The 18054-nt window shown below is 45.5% G+C and overlaps 1 protein-coding gene across 1 annotated transcript in view; it reads right to left on the reverse strand.

Moving 5' to 3' along the window:
• LOC124788539 overlaps positions 1–18054 on the reverse strand; it is a 573870-nt gene that overhangs the window by 35875 nt on the left and 519941 nt on the right. Inside the window, exons 28-29 of the mRNA XM_047255809.1 lie at positions 9541–9795; positions 1487–1613 (exon numbers count right to left, since the gene is read on the reverse strand). Of these exons, the coding sequence (XP_047111765.1) occupies positions 1487–1613; positions 9541–9795 (382 nt within the window). The remainder of the gene's footprint in view (positions 1–1486; positions 1614–9540; positions 9796–18054) is intronic.

An 18054-nucleotide genomic window follows, 5' to 3' on the forward strand; every position in this document is an offset into this window, starting at 1 on the left:
TTTGGGATTTCATACTTACAAGGAAACCTACCTAGAGAATACACTCCGATTTGATCGGCTTTGAGTACGTTGTGGTGTTGAGCAAAATAAGTTCAAATGGCTCTGAGCACTATGGGACTTAACATCTGTGGTCACCAGTCCCCTAGAACTTAGAACTACTTAAACCTAACTAACCTAAGGACATCACACACATCCATGCCCGAGGCAGGATTCGAACCTGCGACCGTAGCAGCGGCGCGGTTCCAGACTGAAGCGCCTAGAACCAACCGCACGGCCACACTAGACGGCGCAAAATAAGTGAGACAGATTTTGTTATATCTCTCCGTACGGCCGTTAGAGAGGTGAAACACACTCAAAATTGAATTAAATATTTCTGAATGAATACCGCTGAAACAGTAACACATATGGGAAAAAATCAAATCAAAGTTCCACGGTTTTCAACGTACCGGTACGTTTCAACATTGATAGATTTATCCAAAATTATTTTTTTCGAAATCCCTTCTCCTCCACTATTTTGTTTTTCATTTCGACGTTTGAGTAATATCAAAACGTGTAGCAACACTAACACCAAATCAATGGTAAAGGATGAGTGGTATTCCAAAGACGAATTTTTCAGAACTAAGCTGGAAATACCCGTATATCAAAGTGCATTCAGCATTTTTTTGACCTGAACAATTTTGTGCCTTTCTCATTATTGTACAGATTTACAATAATGTTACAACAGTTTCAAATATAATATAATTAAATATGAAGAGGTTGTAAGTTGAAAATAACAAAGATACACCAAATGTAAAAATAAAACACAAATGCAACGCAAAATATTTTATATTGCATAAAATTAAATGAATGTATACAGAACATATTTATCTGGGAAGGACTTGTTAAAAGCTCATCATGACAATTAGCACTGAAGCGGACAGAAACCTGGCGCGCATACAGCAATATAGAGATATTTCTAGTTCACTTATGACAAATGTATCTTTGGAATACAACTTCGCTATCTACTAATGAATTTGGAATTAACGATGCTATACGTTTTGCTATTAGTCAAATGTCGAAACGAAAAACAAAACAGTAAGGGGGGGAGGGAATATAAAAAAGTGGCTTTTTCGACAAATCGGGGTAGCTGTTGTAGCGTACATTAAAAAGCATAGCACAGAACATTTATTTGAAATTTTTTTATGTCTGTTACCGTTTCGAGGGTATTCATTCTAAAATTTTAAATACAGTTTTTTCAAGGGGGTGTTTCACCTCTTTAACGGCCGGAAGGGCACGTATAAAAAGAGACGTGTCTCTTATTTTGCTCTACAATACAACATGCTCAAAGCTGATCGAAATCGAAGTATATCCGTTGGGTAGGTTTACTTGTGAGATATAACACTGTATCGAGTAAAACTGCAGAACGCTAGATAGTTGCCTTTTTTATTATACATGTGAGGGAAATAACAAAAGTAGAGTAGTGTGTTCAGCTAGCGAGGTACATTACCTCTCCCGTGTCTTCGCCGGAAGCTTCTATGGACAAGCGGCGGCCCTCATCAAAGGAGCCGCCAGACCAGCAATGCCTCTCCGGGCACAGCGCCTTTTCCGACGACGACAACCGCAGCGTCATCTCCCTGAAAAAGTAGGAAAAAATGACAGTGAAAAGTGGCAGACAAGAAACTGCAAACAAATGCAGTACTGTTGGAGACAGCTGATCAACTTCCTACGAAATTATCGCGAATAATGCTTGTTCCATCCATTCTAAGAGGAAATATTCTTAAAAAGTTCTATTTACCGCGAATGAATCCTTCCATCGTCGGTTTACTCTCGCGGCTGCATCCAAAAGGAATTTCAGGGTTGTAATCGTTTGTTACGCCTCTCAGATCTTGTCCTTCTTAATCTTCTTCTTTTTCTTCTTCACTTCCTGTTTTAGGCTGTTCATTCCCTGTAACGATTCTCATCTTTTCCGTTGTTTTACGGGTCCTCATTTTCATTCCTGTATGTAGTTCTTTAGTCGCACTGCTAATCTTTCAGTACCTATTCTTTGCAGGTGTCCATTCGACCTTCTATTGTTTCCTATCGTCTTTCATATGTTAATTTCCGGCATCAAATTTATGGTTTTGTCCATTCTTATACACACCTCGAGCGTAGGACTACAGCTCGCCCAGCAGTCGAGCCACTAGCGTGCCACTGCCAGTTCACTGGTCACTGCCAGTTCACTGGTCACCTTCAGCGGCATCGTCATCGACGATTTCAGCCATCCCACCTTGGCAAGTGCACCCTGCAGTCCGGAGAGGCAGATATGTCCTTCACCCTCTGCTGTCCCGAGATCCCACCACAATGACTAGGGATCCGCTCCCACTCAATCCGTGGCTTGGTGAGTTAGACGTACCTGGGTCTGGATCCACCTAATCAAACTGAGGAGACGTCACTGCCCTCTGGGCGTGACAGTGCACGCCATTAAAAGGACCCAGCGGGGCACCCTTACCGACATTGCTCAGGATCCGACTTTGGAAAAACAGGTCGCTGGAAAATGGGACCACAGACATTGTGTTTCCTCGCAGCACAGCTCTCCCCTGTGCCAGGCATCCTTCACTTTCACTATGGGTTGGGGGCTTTGAAGTCGCTCAAGACAGGGGCAGATGTTATGCCAGTAAGACACAAGTTCCCCTGTGCAATGCATGCTTTACTTTCGCTTTGAACTAGGTCTGTTTGAGAAGGAGAGGCTACGTACGACGCACCACTTCCCGAGGGGCAGCCTATCGTAGGGCCCTGCTGTGACACCGTATCAGTGCCTGTGAATCAACCTTCATCGCAGTATGCCCGCGCCAGCCAAGGCCTAGACCAAGGCAAGCAACAAGCACAGCACTCTGAAGGACCAGAGAGCAGCAACCGTCAAGACAAATATCCCACCACTTGTGGCTCGCCTGACAACCTGTATACTGGATACCCGCCGAGCCGAGCCGAGCTTTAGCACGCTGGTTGTGGCATTCGTGGAAGGAGTGCTGGACCTGAATCAAATCCATCAGACAGATTAACGACAAGGGATGACGTGCTGGCCGCCTGGATCTGAGTTTTAGGCGCTTTCCCAAATCAGTCTATGTGAGTACCTGATTGGTACCCACATCCTGCCTCAGTTACACACTTCGCAAACATTTCGGAAACGTTCTCACACTTTCACATGGATAACACTAGGCGCAAACAGATGGGGTATCTGGTACCGAGAGCCGCGGATTTCGAATCAGCGCCATACGGCGTGGACCTCGATTACCACTAGAGGTCTCTGCAGCCGTCGCGCTGTAAGCCGTGGCTGCGAGCGCTCCTGGCCCGTGTATAACGTGAGTGCACCACTGTGGAGCACATGGCCTCAGCGGCCAATAGCGACTACCCTATCATGAATTTAAGCGCCTGCCTCTCACCCAGCGAGGCAGTCTGATATTCGCGTGAGTCTCTCGATATCTCACTTACAGACATTGTGTTCACTTTGTTTTTTTCCGTGTCCGAGTGGACGTTGTTGATATCGTGAGGTTTTCGCTTGTGACCCTGTTGCTTCTTGCGTGTTGCTGTTCTTGGTGTCATGCCTGGTCGTCTGTCGTTGTATGTGTCCATTCTTTCCCGTTCGTCCGTCTTGTTTGTTCGCAGGCCGCTCCCATTCGGTCCCACTGCGCTTTCGTTTACGGCAACCCCGCGACCATTCCGGTCACAGTTACAACAGGGTACACAATTTCCGTCCTTTGGAGGAGGAAGAGGGTGGGGATGCCGGTGATGGAGTGGCGACAGGAAGAGAATCGGCACCCTCTTTTCTGACATTGACAAATCCAGATTATCATGCCGTGAAAGTAGGGAATAAAGCCCCCCCCCCCAAAAAAAAAAGGATCTGCGAATGGAGTATCTACCGAGCTTAGATGCGTAGTAGACGCAGTGCCACCACTAGGGAGCAGGCGTGTCAGAACATGGCATATAATGGAGAAATTTGTGCGTTTTATGTCCCTGAATTAGTTAAACGTGAGTCAACTGTACGGTCCAGCCACGATTTCGTATCAAATTTCAGGTAAAATGTCCAACATACAAAACAGTGCTGGGTGGTATAAGACATTGCGTGAGACTGGCTGGTTATGTGGTGCAGAGAAAACAAACTGGCAGGGGCCGTCAGCAGTGAAAGTGGAGCGTGTTCAGGAGCACGAAGAAATCGACGACCCGTGCGAGCAGGGAACTACAGAAGCCACTGCCAGCTACCTGACATGTTCCACGCAAACGCCCGTGTGTGAAATTTTACCAGCTGCAGCTGTTACTTACGCTAACTACTAGCGGCATTGGCTTTTGCAATGATATGAAGCAGCTACTGGAGGATGACTGTTTTCGCAGTGGTCACACTATCACCTTACTTAAATACTTATGATTTATTCCTACGGGATTATGTCGAAGATCGTAGGTTCCTACCTCTGCTGCCAGTTAATTTAGACGACTGACAAGAAAGGATAATGTGCTCGCTGATATCGACGGTGACGTATTGAGACGTGTAGAGCAAGAATTTGATTATCGTCGTGACGTTTGGTGTGTCACAAATAATGCCCATACTGAACACCTGCAATTTGATTTAAAAATCTGGAGAGATGCCCTATCCACTGATATGAATCTGTTTTCTCTATTTCTTGTCGTTTTAACAAGATAGACTTCTGAAGCCCAGAATAATACTTACGAATAACTCTATATTTGTTCCTTATTTTAGTAATTCATGCGAGACAGTTTCACTGTAATATTGTCGTCTTGTTTAGCGATTGATGCACGAAAAAACCGTGCTGCAATTACAACTGCAGTACCAGGAAGAATAGCAAATAACGAAATTTTAGTTATTGTGCACATATAGTACAGTCAGCAGAATACACGATTAAATTTGTAGGTGATTTTGCGAATTGTACAGGATGCGAATTCCAGTTCTGGCAGAAAGGACTGCCACCACAGGCAGCACCAACAGAACAAACCTCACATGGCATTGTGGCGAATTGAGCTTGCGTGACAGATATGGATATGTTTTTCCATGCTGCTTCAACTCTGTTCTAGAGTTCTCATCAATACTAGTGCCAATCTCTCGGCAACTCATCAGCAAATGTTTTCAGGCGATCAGAGCTCTGTAGTGGTCAGTGCAACAGGTGAACACCCTCTTTATTGAGTTGGCTCGAGACAGCATAAATATAACGTTACAGAGACTTTGAACACATGGTACAGCCACTGGCCTCAACACGTCAGAAACGAAATGGCTGCTGTCCAAATTAATACTCTCATGCTCATAAATTAAGGATAATACTGATACATGGTGAAACAACGCTGTGGTGGGCAGCTTGCGGGTGTGTTGGTGCATATCATAGTACGGTGCAGCGAGTAAGTGTGCAGACGTTTTCAGACGTGCTAATGGTGACTGTGTGTTGAAAATGGCTCAAAGAACACATATTGATGACGTTATGAGGGGTAGAATACTAGGGCGACTGGAGGGTGGTCAATCACAGCAGGTCGTAGCATGGGCCCTCTGTGTGCCACAAAGTATGATCTCAAGATTATGGAAACGATTCCAGCAGACAGGAAACGTGTCCAGGCGCTACAATACGGGACGTCCACAGTGTACAATACCACAAGAAGACCGATATTTAACCATCAGTGCTCGCAGATGGCCATGGAGTACTGCAGGTAGCCTTGCTCGGGACCTTACCGCAGCCACTGGAACAGCTGTCTCCAGACACACAGTCTACAGACGACTGAACGGACATGGTTCATTCGCCTGGAGATCTGGAAGGTGCATTCCACTGATCCCTGGTCACAGGAGAGCCCGTAAAGCCTGGTGTCAAGAACACAGCACATGGTCATTGGAACAGTGGTCCCAGGTTATGTTCACGGACGAGTCCAGGTATAGTCTGAACAGTGATTCTCGTCGGGTTTTCATCTGGTGTGCACCAGGAACCAGTTACCAACCCCTTAATGTCCTTGAAAGGAACCTGTATGGATGTCGTGGTTTGATGGTGTGGGGTGGGATTATGATTGGTGCACGTAAATCCCTGTATGTCATTGACAGAGTAACTGTAACAGGTCAAGTGTATCGGTACGTCATTTTGAACCAGTATGTCTGCCTTTTTAGGGGTGCAGTGAGTCCCACCTTCCATCTGATGGGTGATAACCCACGGCCCCACCAAGGTGACATTGTCTAGTAGTACCTTGAAACAGAAGATATCAAGCGAATGGAGTGGCTTGCCTGTTCTCCAGACCTAAACCACATCGAGCATTTCTGGGATGCTCTCGGTCGACGGTATCGCTGCACGTCTTCAAACCCCTAAGACACTTCAGAAGCTGTAACAGGCACTGGTGCAAGAATGGGGGGGCTATACCCCAGCAGCTGCTCAACCACCTGATCCAGAGTATGTCAACCCATTGTGCGGCCTTTGTACGTGTGCATGGTGATCATATCCCATATTGATGTTGGGGTACAGGCAGGAAACAGTGGCGTTTTGTAGCTCATGTGTTTTGGGACGGTTTTCTCAACTTGTCACAAATACCGTACAATTACAGATCTGTGTCACGTATGTTCCCTATGTGCCTATGATATTAGCGCCAGTTTTGTGTAGTGCCACGTTGTGTGGCATCACCTTCTGCAATTGTCCTTAATTTATGAGCATGAGTGTAGCTACGCGAACCAGATGTGATCATGTGGTGTACCCAATGGCATCCTGTAGCACTACACTATCAATCTAAGCACTGGGTTCCTGTTGCAATGACGAATGCAAGCTGGCAGCGTTCGTTCTCTGCACACGGATGTATCCATTGTGACGCTGTGCACAGGACTACAACTCCCGTGTAGAGTATCGTCGATGGGCGCATCACTGTCGGCGCACCCCTCTGTGCTGGCTCGTCAAAGAAGTCACAACAATGTTGGCTGTGAAAGTTTCCCATAGAACTTACTGCATCGTCACACAGATACTTGGCTTCCTCCAAACAAACCCATTTCCAGATTGAACATACACTACTGGCCATTGAAATTGCTACACCACGAAGAAGACGTGCTACCGACGCGAAATTTAACCGACAGGAAGAAGTTGCTGTGATATGCAAATGAATAGCTTTTCAGAGAATTCACACAAAGTTGGCGCTGGTGGCGACACGTACAACGTACTGACATGAGGAAAGTTTCCAACCGATTTCTCATACACAAACAGCAGTTGACCGGCGTTGCCTGGTGAAACGTTGTTGTGATGCCTCGTGTAAGGAGGGGAAATGCGTACCATCACGTTTCCGACTTTGATAAAGGTCGGATTGTAGCCTATCGCGATTGCGGTTTATCGTATCGCGACATTGCTGCTCGCGTTCGTCAAGATCGAATGACTGTTAGCAGAATATGGAATCGGTGGGTTCACGAGGATAATACGGAATGACGTGCTGGATGGCAACGGCCTCGTATCACTAGAAGTCGAGATGACAGGCATCTTATCCGCATGGATATAACGGATAGTGCAGCCACGTCTCGATCCATGAATCAACAGATGGGGACGTTTGCAAGACAACAACGATCTGCACGAACAGTTCGACGACGTTTGCAGCAGCATGGACTGTCAGCTCGGGTGCCATGGCTGGGGTTACCCTTGACGCTGCATCACAGATAGGAGCGCCTGCGATGGTGTACTCAGCAACGAACCTGGGTGCACGAATGGCAAAACGTTGTTTTTTCGGATGAATCCAGGTTCTGTTTACAGCATCGTGATGGTCGCATCCGTGTTTGGCGACATCGCGGTGAACGCACATTGGAAGCGTGTATTCGTCATCGCCATACTGGCTTACCACCGGGCGTGATGGTATGGGGTGCCATTGGTTACACGTCTCGGTCACCTCTTGTTCGCATTGACGGCACTTTGAACAGTGGACGTTACATTTCAGATGTGTTACGACCCGTGGCTTAGCCTTCATTTAATACCTTCGAAACCCTACATTTCAGCACGACCGCATGTTGCAGGTCCTGTACGGACCTTTCTGGATACAGAAAATGTTCGACTTATTTATGGTTATGTAGGATCACAACAGCTACATGCAATTAGGGGCCAAGAGGACAGGCATATTGTTCGCTATGCCCAACAGGATCGCAGCTGCCTGCCATATACACTACTGGCCATTAAAATTGCTACACCAAGAAGAAATGCAGATGATAAAGGGGTATACATTGGACAAGTATATTATACTAGAACTGACATGTCATAACATTTTCACGCAATTTGGGTGCATAGATCATGAGAAATCAGTGCCCAGAACAACCACCTCTAACCGTAATAACGGCCTTGGTACGCCTGGGCATTGAGTCAAACAGAGTTTGGATGGCGTGAACAGGCACAGCTGCCCATGCAGCTTCAACACGATACCACAGTTCATCTAGGGCAGCAGTCGAACATTTTCTGTATCCAGAAAGGTCCGTATAGGACCTGCAACATGCGGTCGTGCATTATCCTGCTGAAATGTAGGGTTTCGCAGGGATCGAATGAATGGTAGAGCCACGTGTCGTAACACATTTGAAATGTAACGTCCACTGTTCAAAGTGCCGTCAATGCGAACAAGAGGTGACCGAGATGTGTAACCAATGGCACTCCATACCATCAAGTGGGGTGATACGCCAGTATGGCGATGACGAACACACGCTTCCAATGTGCATTCACCGCGATGACGCCAAACACGGATGCGACCATCATGATGCTGTAAACAGAACCCGGATTCATCCGAAAAAAATGACGTTTTGCCATTCGTGCACCCAGGTTTGTCGTTGAGTACACCATCGCAGGAACTCCTGTCTGTGATGCAGCGTCAAGGGTAACCGCAGCCGTGGTCTCCGAGCTGATAGTCCATGCTGCTGCAAATGACGTCGAACTGTTCGTGCAGATGGTTGTTGTCTTGCAAACGTCCCCATCTGTTGACTCAGGGATCAAGACGTGGCTGCACGATCCATTACAGCCATGCCTGTCACCTCGACTGCTAGTGATATGAGGCTGTTGGGATCCAGCACGGCGTTCCGTATTACCCTCCTGAACACACCGATTCCATATTCTGCTAACAGTCATTGGTTGTCGACCAACGCCAGTAGCAATGTCGCGATACGATAAACCGCAATCGCGATAGGCTACAATCCAACTTTTATCAAAGTCGGAAATGTGATGGTCCGCATTTCCCCTCCTTACACGAGGCATCAGAACAACGTTTCACCAAGCAACGCCGGTTAACTGCTGTTTGTGTATGAGAAATCGGTTGGAAACTTTCCTCATGTCAGCACGTTGTAGGTGTCGCCAGCGCCACCAATCGTGTGTGTTTGCTCTAAAAAGCTAATCATTTGCATATCACAGCATCTGTCGGTTAAATTTCGCGTCTGTAGCGCGTCATCTTCTTGGTGAAGCAATTTCAATGGCCAGTAGTGTAGTATAAACGACGTTGGATTCAAATACAACCGCCATTATTCAAGTACTTTATGTCCGGCTACAGTTCCACTTCCCATGATGGATTACCAGAGACTGTGTAATGTATGGCGTAAGGGGAGCGGTGACGTACCTGGCGGAGTCGAGGCTCTCCGAGGAGGAGGAGGTGGAGGCGGGCAACTGTGACACGCGCGTGCGCGCGCGCTTGGGGCTCTGCTTGCGTCGCTCCCTCAGCGGCACGTCCAGCAGCTCCGGCAATGGACTCTTAGCGCGCGGCGGCAGCGACGGCAGCGGCTGCGCCAGCGGCTGCGCGGGCGACGTCGAGCATCCCGGCTGGGCACCGCTGCGGTGCCGGTGGCGGCGACCGCCGGATCTGTCGCGACAACATCTGCTGCACCCCACGTCCACGTCACACGAGCAACGTCATGTTTCTTTGCTGTTGCTCTCGTCTTGATGCCATCAGCCACAGAAGTGGTTCGATGCAGTTGTCAAGGCTACTGCAAACTCGTGCAACAAAATATTAATCTTAAGGTTAAACGAAAGCTTTTGACAATGTTGACTTGACTACTCTCTTTCAAATTCTAAAGATGGCAGGGGTAAAATACAGGGAGCGAAAGGCTATTTACAATATACACAGAAACTAGATGGCAGTTATAAGAGTCGAGGGACATGAAAGGGAAGCAGTGGTTGGGAAGGGAGTGAGACAGGGTTGAAGCCTCTCTGCAATGTTATTCAATCTGTATATTGAGCAAGCAGTAAAGGAAACAAAAGAAAAATTCGGAGTAGGTATTAAAATCCATGGAGAAGAAATAAAAACTTTGAGGTTCGCCGATGACATTGTAATTCTGTCAGAGACAGCAAAGGACTTGGAAGAGGCGTTGAACGGAATGGACAGTGTCTTGAAAGGAGGATATAAGATGAACATCAACAAAAGCAAAACGAGGATCATGGAATGTAGTCGAATTAAGTCGGGTGATGCTGAGGGAATTAGATTAGGAAATGAGACAATTAAAGTGCTAAAGGAGATTTGCTATTTGGGGAGCAAAATAACTGATGGTGGTCGAAGTAGAGAGAATATAAAATGTAAACTGGCAATGACAAGGAAAGCGTTTCTGAAGAAGAGAAATTTGTTAACATCGAGTATAGATTTAAGTGTCAGGAAGTCGTTTCTGAAAGAATTTGTATGGAGTGTAGCCATGTATGGAAGTGAAACGTGGATGATAAATAGTTTGGACAAGAAGAGAATAGAAGCTTTCGAAATGTGGTACTACAGAAGAATGCTGAAGATTAGATGGGTCTAATGAGGAGGTATTGAATAAAATAGGGGAGAAGAGGAGTTTGTGGCAAAATTTGACAAGAAGAAGGGACCAGTTGGTAGGGCATGTTCTGAGGCATCAAGGGATTACAAATTTAGTATTGGAGGGCAGCGTGGAGGGTAAAAATCGTAGAGGGAGACCAAGAGATGAATACACTAAGCAGATTCAGAAAGATGTAGGTTGCAGTAAGTATTGGGAGATGAAGAAGCTTGCCCAGGATAGAATATTATGGAGAGCTGCATCAAACCAGTCTCAGGACTGAAGACCACAACAACAACAAAGATTAAAAGAGCACACTGGTCGCTTTGGAGCGCTGTAGATCCTCTATAACTGGTACCAAGTGAGACAGTCATGTGATTATCCACTGTTAACGCAACTGTTGAATACAGTGTCTGATCAAAGGTATCCAGTGTGCTGATGTACTCTGGCGCCAGTACACCATGCACACCCGCACACCACAATACAGTTCCCCACAGTCGTTTAATGAGCAAAGTAAGAGTATATGGACTATCAGACGAATTGTGTGATTGGACTGAAGAGTTCCTAAATAACAGAATGCAACATGTTGTTCTCAATGGAGAGAAGTCTTCCGAATTAAGTGCGATATCAGGTGTGCCGCAGGGGAGTGTCGTAGGACCGTTGCTATTCACAATATACATAAATGACCTTGTGGATAACATCGGAAGTTCACTGAGGCTTTTTGCGGATGATGCTGTAGTATATCAAGAGGTTGTAACAATGGAAAATTCTACTGAAATGCTTGAGGATCTGCAACGAATTGACGCATGGTGCAGGGAATGGCAATTGAATCTCAATGTAGACAAGTGTAACGTGCTGCGAATACATAAAAAGAAGGATCCTTTATCATTTAGCTACAATATAGCAGGTCAGCAACTGGAACCAGTTAAGTCCACAAATTTTCTGGGAGTAGGCATTAGGAGTGATTTAAAATGGAATGATCATATAAAGTTGATCGTCGGTAAAGCAGATGCCAGACTGTGATTCATTGGAAGAATCCTAAGGAAATGCAATCCGAAAACAAAGGAAGTAGGTTACAGTACACTTGTTCACCCACTGCTTGAATGTTGCTCACCAGTGTGGGATCCGTACCAGATAGGGTTGATAGAAGAGATAGAGAAGGTCCAGCGGAGAGCAGCGTGCTTCGTTACAGCATCATTTACTAGTCGCGAAAGCGTTATGGAGATGATAGATAAACTCCAGTGGAAGACTGCAGGAGAGTCGCTCAGTAGCTCGATATGGGCTTTTGTTGAAGTTTCGAGAACATACCTTCACTGAGGAGTCGAGCAGTATATTGCTCCCTCCTACGTATATCTCGCGAAGAGACCATGAGGATAAAATCAGAGAGATTAGAGTCCACACACAGGCATATCGACAATCTTTCTTTTCACGAACGAGACTGGAATAGAAGGGAGAACCGATAGAGGTACTCAAAGTACCCTCCGCCACACACCGTCAGGTGGCTTGCGGAGTATGGATGTAGATGTAGATGTAGATGCGGGGTAAAAGTTGCGAGAAGATCGATAGAGACCAACGAGAGACTCGCAGGAAACGTGCCGCCAACGCCCTCTCGGCCGCCAGTATTTAGGCCGCTACCACGGATCGGAAGGCCAGTCTGTCGCACCGAGTGAGCTCCAGTCTGTTATCCAGCGAGTCACTGAGTTGTCGCAGTCACAGCCTATAGCTCAGAATCAGGCAGCACATAACGACCTGAATAGTGTACATCGCAGTCTTGTACTTCACCAGCACTAAGGTTAATGTGGACTATTACAGAGAGGTTGTTCCACACAACAACTAGCTTAAGTTAAGTAAATTTCTTATTCTTAGGAATAAAGAACCCAGTTCATATGTGCATGCATTTTGTGTTGTAGAAAGACGATAGTGGCCTCCTTACTTCCCTTGGTACAAGCCTACAAGAGACAAAGAGACGACGTAAGGGCCAGACACCCGTATGTAATGTGGAACCGACCCCTGGACGTCACGAGGGGTAGACCTGCAAGTATAAAAGGAGACGAGGTGTGTACTGTCACTAGAGAAGTAACAGCAGGAAAAAGGATCTGTCAGGAGAGCTCAGTAACTTCGAATGGTGACTAGTCATTTAATGTCACTTGAGCAAAAAATTCGTCAGACACATTTGTACCCTGCTTAAGCTGCCCAAGTCGACTGTTGTGACTGTGAAGCGGAAAAGCGAAGGGAGAACCACCGCTAAACACAGTCCATCGAGACCTCATAGATGGGAAGGGACTGCCGAGCATTGCTGCTTGGAAAAAATCGCTTGATATCAGCGGAAGGAAACATCCGTGCGTTCAAAAGTGCTACTAGTAGTTCAGCTAGGACAATGATCGTGTGTAAGGAGTTAAAAAGAAGGGGATACAAGAAGAGGATAAAATGGCCGAGCAGCACCTCATAAGCCACACTTTTGTGTAGTCGTTGCTAAGCAACACTTGATGTGGTTCAGAGAGCGAAGCCATTGGACAGTGGATGACTGGCACGAGTGGGTTGAAGTGATGAATCGCGTTGTATCCTGCTGCAGCCCGAAGCAGCAGTTTGGACTCGACAAAGGCCTGGAGAACGTTATCAACCACCACGTGTAGGGCCAACAGTGAGGTCGTCCTCTTACTGCACCTCGGAAAACATTAAAGACGGACGGGTATAGACACATTTAATAGCATTGTGTACTGTGTACAATGGAGGAAAACTTCCCTGTCACAAAGCAGCATCCGTGAGGTGATGGTCTGTAATTGGTTTCGGCTGTTGAGGAAGAATCTCCTGTCTTCTCTCCACAGGCATTCAGACATCTCATTGAAAGACTCCCCAGCAGAGTTCAAATAGTCGTAAAGGTGGACACGACCCACATTAATGTCCACTAATAGGTATCTGGGCACTTCTGATCAGATTATGTTGCAGCCAGTCGCTTGTAAGGGATTAACACAGAAAGAAGCTGCGAACGAGCTGTCGTGTTGGGAGGTACCCGTGGACCACACCGTGAATGAAGATGCGTTATTGCTGGTTATCAATGAGGGCTATTCATTTTGTCTAGAAAAGAATGGTGTCCCACTTGTAGCCGTGTAACACGGAGTGACAACAGTGGTCGTAAACAGATCCTATGTTACAAGGACCAGAGATGTGTGTGACGTGTTACCGACAACAAACGGTTGCAAACTCCAAAGTAATTGCTGCTTCAATAAATGAAGGTCATTGCTACTAGTTTCTGAGTGGGAATTGCATGGAATGGACATCAGAAGTCGGGTCATCCCTAAAGGCCCATAAACTTGCATGTTTTCTGTGGGGCAAACAACACAGAAACTGGACTGTAACTAACTGGAAGCGCGTGGTGTGGTTCGACGAGTCACTGTTTTGTTTCTCTTCAAATAATGGAAGGCGACGAGTGCACAAACCGCTCAGTGAAGCTTTTAACTCGCAGGGCTTAGAAAATGTAGTTTAGGGTGGAGGTAGTTTTGTTATGCTTTGGGGCAGTTTTTCGTACCTGGGTCCACTTTTTTAGTTTACTATCAACATGAACCAGGATGTTTATTTCAGCATTCTTCGTGGCCTGCTGTTGTCGTTTCTTCTATATCTTCATGGAGAGAATTCTAAAACACCCCTGTCTTCTAAGATGAGGAAAGCTATAGTCACAGAATTTCAGCCTGTCGTAACACGATGGGACCGTTAAATCACCTGATCTTAACCCCATAGAAATCGTCTGGGACTATTCAGAACAGCGGGTGAAATGGAGGAGCCAACACTCCCATTATTCGGTAGTTCTGCGAGAACTAATGATCAACGAGTGGCTTCAGCTGAAAATGGCATATCTGAGAAATCCTTGCCAAATTGAGGCCATTATCAATACAGAGGTAATGTTAAACAATATTAGCGTGAAAATATCTAGTGTACTAACTAATTTTTTGTCCTATGTACCTTTCTTGTGCAAGTGTCTGTATATCCGCAATGCTGCTACATCGTGAATACATTTCAACCTGCCTACTGCATACAAATCTTTGTGCCTTTCTATTACAATATATTACATTATTACTTATTCCATAGATCATGAATACGACAGTTCGTAATAATGTGGAATATGTCAGTTTAACAAAAGTTTTCTTTACATGATGTAATTTTTTTCTTTATTTACAATTACTGCTTCATATGTAGAAACTCATCTACCGAGAAGGTTTTGTCATTCAGAAATTCTTTTAATTTATTTTTAAATGCTGATTGGCTATCTGTCAGACTGTTAATGCTATTGGGTAAATGACCAAAGATTTATGTGGCAGCGTAATTCGCCCCTTTCTGTGCCAAAGTAAGACTTAAACCAGAATAGTGAAGATCGTCCTTTCTTCTAGTGTTGTAGCTATGCACATTGCTGTTATTTTTGAACTGGAATGGGTTATTAGTAACAAATTTCGTAAGTGAATATATGTATTGCGAAGGTTCTTGAATATCCCGAGTTCCTTAAATAAATGTCTGCAGGATGATCTTGGGTGGGCTACAGATATTATTCTGATTACTCGCTTTTGTGCAATGAATACTTTTTCTCTTAATGACGAATTACCCCAAAATATGATGCGATATGAAAACAGTGAATGAAAATAGGCATGGAAGGCTAATTTACTGATTTGTTTACCAACAAACTTTGCAATAACCCTAATAGCACATGTAGCTGAACCTAAACGTTTCAGCAGATCATCAATGTGTTTCTTCTCACCCAGAAATTTTGAATATTCTGCCTTAGTAACAGACTTCTGTTCAAGATTTATTTTTATGAATGGTGTTATGCCGTTTACTGTACAGAACTGTGTATACTGTGTTTTCACAAAATTGAATGAGAGTCCCTTTGCAGAAAACCACTTAAGAATTTTCTGAAAGACTTGACTTACGATTTCCTCAGCCAAATCTTGTTTATTGTGTGTGATTACAGTACTTGTATCATCAGCAAAAAGAACTAGCTTTGCATCTTCGTGAATATACAGGGTGGTCCATTGATAGTGACCGGGCCAAATATCTCACGAAATAAGCATCAAACGAAGAAACTACAAAGAACAAAACTCGTCTAGCTTGAAGGCGGTAGCCAGTTGGCGCTATGGTTGGCCCACTAGATGGCGCTGCCATAGGTTCAAATGGTTTAAATGGCTCTGAGCACTATGGGACTTAACATCTGAGGTCATCAGTCCCCTAGAACGTAGAACTACTTTAACATAACTAACCTAAGGACATCACACACATCCATGCCCGAGGCAGGATTCGAACCTGCGACCGTAGCGGTCGCGCGGTTGAACACTGAAGCGCCTAGAACCGCTCGGCCACTCCGGCCGGCCGCTGCCATAGGTCAAACGGATATCAGCTGCATTTTTAAAAATAGAAATCCACATTTTATTACATATTCGTGTAGTACGTAAAGAAATATGAACGTTTTAGTTGGGGCACTTTTTTCGCTTTGTGATAGATGGCGCTGTAATAGTCACAAACGTATAAGTACGTGGTATCGTGTAACATTCCACCAGTGCGGACGGTATTTGCTTCGTTGATGCATTACCCGTGTTGAAATGGACCGTTTACCAATTGCGGAAAAGGTCGATATCGTGTTGATGTATGGCTATTGTGATCAAAATGCCCAACGGGTGTGTGCTATGGATACTGCTCGGTATCCTGGACGACATCATTCAAGTGTCCGGACCATTCACCGGATAGTTACGTTATTTAAGGAAACAGAAAGTGTTCAGCCACACGTGAAACGTCAACCACGACCTGCAACAAATGATGATGCCCAAGTAGGTGTTTTACCGGCTGTCGCGGCTAATCCGCGCATCAGTAGCAGACAAACTGTGCGAGAATCGGGAATCTCAAAAACGTCGGTGTTGACAGTGCTACATCAACATCGATTGCACCCGTACCATATTTCTATGCACCAGGAATTGCATGGCGACGACTGTGAACGTCGTGTACAGTTCTGCCACTGGGCACAAGAGAAATTACGGAACGATGACAGATTTTTTGCACGGGTTCCATTTAGCGACGAAGCGTCATTCACCAACAGCGGTAACGTTAACCGGCATAATATGCACTATTGGGCAACGGGAAATCCACGATGGCTGCGACAAGTGGAACATCAGCGACCTTGGCGGGTTAATGTATGGTGCGGCATTATGGGAGGAAGCATAATTGGCCCCCATTTTATCGATGGCAGTCTAAATGGTGCGATGTATGCTGATTTCCTACGTAATGTTCACATGTGTGTAAATTCCTAAGGGACCAAACTGCTTAGGTCATCGGTCCATAGACTTACACACTACTTAAACTAACCTATGCTAAGAACAACACACACACCCATGCCCCAGGGAGGACTCGAACCTCCGGCGGGAGGGCCCGCGCAGTCCGTGACATGACGCCTCAAACCGCGGGCCCAAACCCGCGCGGCTCCTACGTAATGTTCTACCGATGTTACTACATGATGTTTCGCTGCATGACAGAATGTCGATGTACTTCCAACATGATGGATGTCCGGCACATAGCTCGTGGGCGGTTGAAGCGGTATTGAATAGCATATTTCATGACAGGTGGATTGGTCGTCGAAGCACCATACCACGGCCCGCACGTTCACCGGATCTGACGTCCCCGAATTTCTTTCTGTGGGGAAAGTTGAAGGATATTTGCAATCGTGATCCACCGACAACGCCTGACAACATGCGTCAGCCCATTGCCAATGCATGTGCGAACATTACGGAAGGCGAACTACTCGCTGTTGAGAGGAATGTCGTTACACGTATTGCCAAATGCATTGAGGTTGATGGACATCAATTTGAGCATTTATTGCATTAATGTGGTATTTACAGGTAATCACGCTGTAAGAGCGAGCGTTCTCAGAAATGATAAGTTCACAAAGGAACGTGTATCACATTGGAACAACAGAAATAAAATGTTCAAATGTACCTATGTTCTGAATTTTAATTTGAAAAACCGACCTGTTACCAACTGCTCGTCTAAAACTGTAAGCCATATGCTTGTGACTATTATAGCGCCGTCTATCACAAAGTGAAAAAAGTGGTACGACTAAAACATTCATATTTCTTTACGTACTACACGAATATGAAATAAAAAATGGGGGTTCTCATTTTAAAAAACGCAGTTGATATCCGTTTGACCTATGGCAGCACCATCTAGCGGGTCAACCATAGCGCCATCCGGTTTCCCCTGCAAGCTAGACACGTTTCGTTCTTTGTAGGTTTTTCGTTTGACGATTATTTCGTGAGATATTCGGCAAGTCACGATCAATGGACCACCCTGTAGAGTGGCAAGTCATTAATGTCTATTAAGAA

The sequence above is a fragment of the Schistocerca piceifrons genome, chromosome 3 (genome assembly GCF_021461385.2).
Source record: "Schistocerca piceifrons isolate TAMUIC-IGC-003096 chromosome 3, iqSchPice1.1, whole genome shotgun sequence".
Lineage (NCBI taxonomy): Eukaryota > Metazoa > Arthropoda > Insecta > Orthoptera > Acrididae > Schistocerca > Schistocerca piceifrons.